The 3109-nt window shown below is 54.8% G+C and overlaps 1 protein-coding gene across 1 annotated transcript; it reads left to right on the top strand.

Annotated features, from left to right (window-relative positions):
* On the top strand, positions 1-980 carry THR1 (Trihydroxynaphthalene reductase; the record flags this gene model as incomplete). The annotated part of the gene is made up of 3 exons (XM_028636921.1): positions 1-112; positions 167-637; positions 715-980. The coding sequence occupies 3 exons, from the start codon at positions 1-3 to the stop codon at positions 978-980; spliced, it is 849 nt and encodes a 282-aa protein (XP_028497500.1).
* Positions 981-3109: the final 2129 nt, after the last annotated feature.

The raw sequence follows: 3109 nt of genomic DNA, 5'->3' as shown, positions 1-3109 counted from the left end.
ATGCCTGGCGCCACCTCTACCGTCGAGCCCGGTTTCTACAACCGCATCCCAGGACCCCTGGGACTGGCCTCCGCTTCGCTGGAGGGCAAGGTCGCCCTAGTCACTGGTGCCGGTAAGAACTCTAGCCTTCGCCAAGCTCAATAACAGAACCCTTGACATGAAGTAGGTCGTGGGATAGGGCGCGAGATGGCAATGGAGCTCGGTCGTCGCGGCGCCAAAGTCATCGTGAACTACGCCAACTCTTCAGAGTCAGCCGAGGAGGTCGTACAAGCCATCAAAAAGTCAGGCTCCGATGCCGTCGCTATCAAGGCCAACGTCTCTGTTGTGGATGAGATCGTCTCCCTTTTTGAGCAAGGTGTAAAGACCTGGGGTAAGCTCGACATTGTCTGCTCTAACAGCGGCGTCGTCTCTTTCGGGCACGTCAAGGACGTCACGCCGGAGGAGTTCGACCGCGTCTTCAACATCAACACGCGAGGCCAGTTCTTCGTTGCCCGCGAGGCGTACAAGCACCTCGAAGAGGGTGGGCGCCTCATTCTCATGGGCTCCATCACCGGCCAGGCCAAGGCCGTGCCGAAACACGCCGTCTACTCGGGCTCCAAGGGCACTATTGAGACATTTGTCCGCTGCATGGCCATCGGTAGGTTCCTTCTGTCCACCTCGTCTATAACTCTGTGCACCTTCCCAAGTGGATTCAGAATATACTGACTTGGGTAGATTTTGGCGACAAGAAGATCACCGTCAACGCTGTCGCGCCCGGTGGCATCAAGACGGACATGTACCACGCCGTCTGTCGTGAGTACATCCCCGGCGGAGCCACCCTTTCCGACGACGAAGTGGACGAATACGCCGCCGGCTGGTCCCCAGTTCACCGTGTTGGTCTGCCCATCGACATCGCTCGCGTTGTTTGCTTCCTCGCCTCTCAGGATGGCGCCTGGATCAACGGCAAGGTCCTCGGCATTGATGGCGCCGCTTGCATGTGAACATGCGCTGTGGACAACCGTACTGTCAGAGGAATATGATTTAATAGAATTCATTTGAAGCAAATAAGGCTTCAGATCAATATCGGGCATTGTGACTTGTTCTGGTGAGAATACCAAAAATCATGTCGTTGTGGATAGTGACGAGCGTCCATCAGCCGCCACACACCAACTCTGCAGTTTATCAAGTTGCAATCAATCCCCAAATCAAAGCCTAACAAACGCCTTGGAAGCTTCCTATCGCAGTTGGAGCGTACCATGACCGCAGGAAATACTTTCAAGGTCAATTGTATCGGTCATTGCTCACTTGCCAGCGATAATTAGCCAGTAGCAAGACGGACTTTACTATTCTGCAAAAATAGGCGATGTGGCGTGTCTGGTGATGGTCGTTGGGTGAAAATGCAGGGCTTAGGGAGCTTTGGTACTGTTAGCATTTTGGATGCGTAGATGGTATCTTGCGGATCAGAGCAGGGCGGAAAAGACGCTTTAAAATACACGCCGGCGAGGACACGGGCGTCTGTAAAGACGCAAGACCTTTGCGAAAATCAACGAGCAGATCCGATTGAGAAGCATCATACGTAAGGTATCGGCCTCGTACTGGAATATCTCACGGGCTTGGCCCGTACCAGCATGCGATTCAAATCTTCGGACGTGGCACGTTGTGTAAGCCGTCTTCTTCTCTATATCAGCGATCAGCCTCCAAGGAACGAAGCGCTTTCCAACATGTATGCCAGTCCCCCCCGACGGGCCGGATCGACGTGTGGCCGGCGGGCGCGAAGCAGCTAACGGGTGGGCATGTGGATTGTATGGGGGTCGTCGGCTTGAACATTTTCAGCTTTTCTTGGCATGCTGAACGGCATTTCGGGCTGCAGGGCAGGAGGTACGAATACCACTGAGCTTAATAGTTGGGGGATGGCTGGTAGGGCTAGACTTGCACCGCGGGACATAGAGATGAAATCATGCGATTGAGGCGCCGGCAGCGTGGGACTGCGGGGGGTGAGGCGTCTCCAACATGTCAGTACAATGCGTGTGAGATAGCTGGGGACAAGAGTCGCGAGATGCCAAGCTGGGCCAGCTGTTGGGTTGATGAGAATGAGCCGCTCGTGGTACGGCTCAAGTACCATGTTGTTGCCAAGGCGCCGGCGGCGACGGTATCTAAAGTGCACCCTAGCTGTCTTCTGCATGATGGGGAGACGTGTTTCACACCGAGCACATGTGCCGAAGATTACGACAGACCATGTCGACGCATATTTGGTGAGATCTTGTTTGATGGAGGTCGAGGGAGAAGGCTCGGCAGACTTGGCAGATAAAAATGACAGGGGGGTTGAAGATCGTGGGGGATGCTGACTAACAAGACAGAGCCCCACATTGGAGAAACCCACTTCCGGCTGTGAGGAATCGAATTGACAATTTGTATGCCCTGTCCTGTCAGATGCCCTGATCCAACAGAACTCTTCTTCTTCACTTCGTTGCCCGAGTTCTTCCGTTCATCAAAAGCCACCCGAAGAACTTGACAAGGCGATGAGACTCATACAAATGCATCTTCCAATGGTGGCCACGCTTCAAAGGAGGAGCACAGTCAGTCCCATTTTCAATTCGAGTGCTCCCCCAGATATCAGGTCGGGGAGACTGACGTGATGCGTCCACAGGCACAAACTCCAAGACAATCGCTGATTGGATCGTGATAAGAGTACGGCTCCTCTCCCAATTGAACATCTTGGCGGTTCTGCATAGGGCCTATCACAAACGCCGTAGCCGCTCTTGGCGCTGCTATCATCTCTGCCGTCGATCGACCTCAGGTCCACACTGAACGACTGTCCCAGCATCGCGTCTTTTCTGCGGGCGCTCTGGGTCAGGGGTCGCTACTGTCGAATCAGGAGCCCTTGACACTTATGTTCATCGACTGTATGCCCGCCGGCGCGGAGCACCTTGTCATCGCCATTACCATCACCGAACGACACACCACGCCGCATGGATCCCGCATGCCCGCTCTCCGGCACCGGTTTCGCTCCACGCTAAGTGGTGTGGCTGGACCGCCCTGCCTGTGCCAATGGCACCAAATGTGAAGCAAGGGCGATCGTCTCCCTCTGCTTGTCTCGTGTCTGGCCTCCTCCAGCTATGAGTCTGCAACG

The sequence above is a fragment of the Verticillium nonalfalfae genome (assembly GCF_003724135.2).
Source record: "Verticillium nonalfalfae strain VnAa140/NRRL 66861 chromosome Unknown scaffold_17, whole genome shotgun sequence".
NCBI lineage: Eukaryota > Fungi > Ascomycota > Sordariomycetes > Glomerellales > Plectosphaerellaceae > Verticillium > Verticillium nonalfalfae.
Note: the sequence above shows the minus strand (reverse complement) of the source record. Positions and strands in the feature narration are given on the sequence as shown.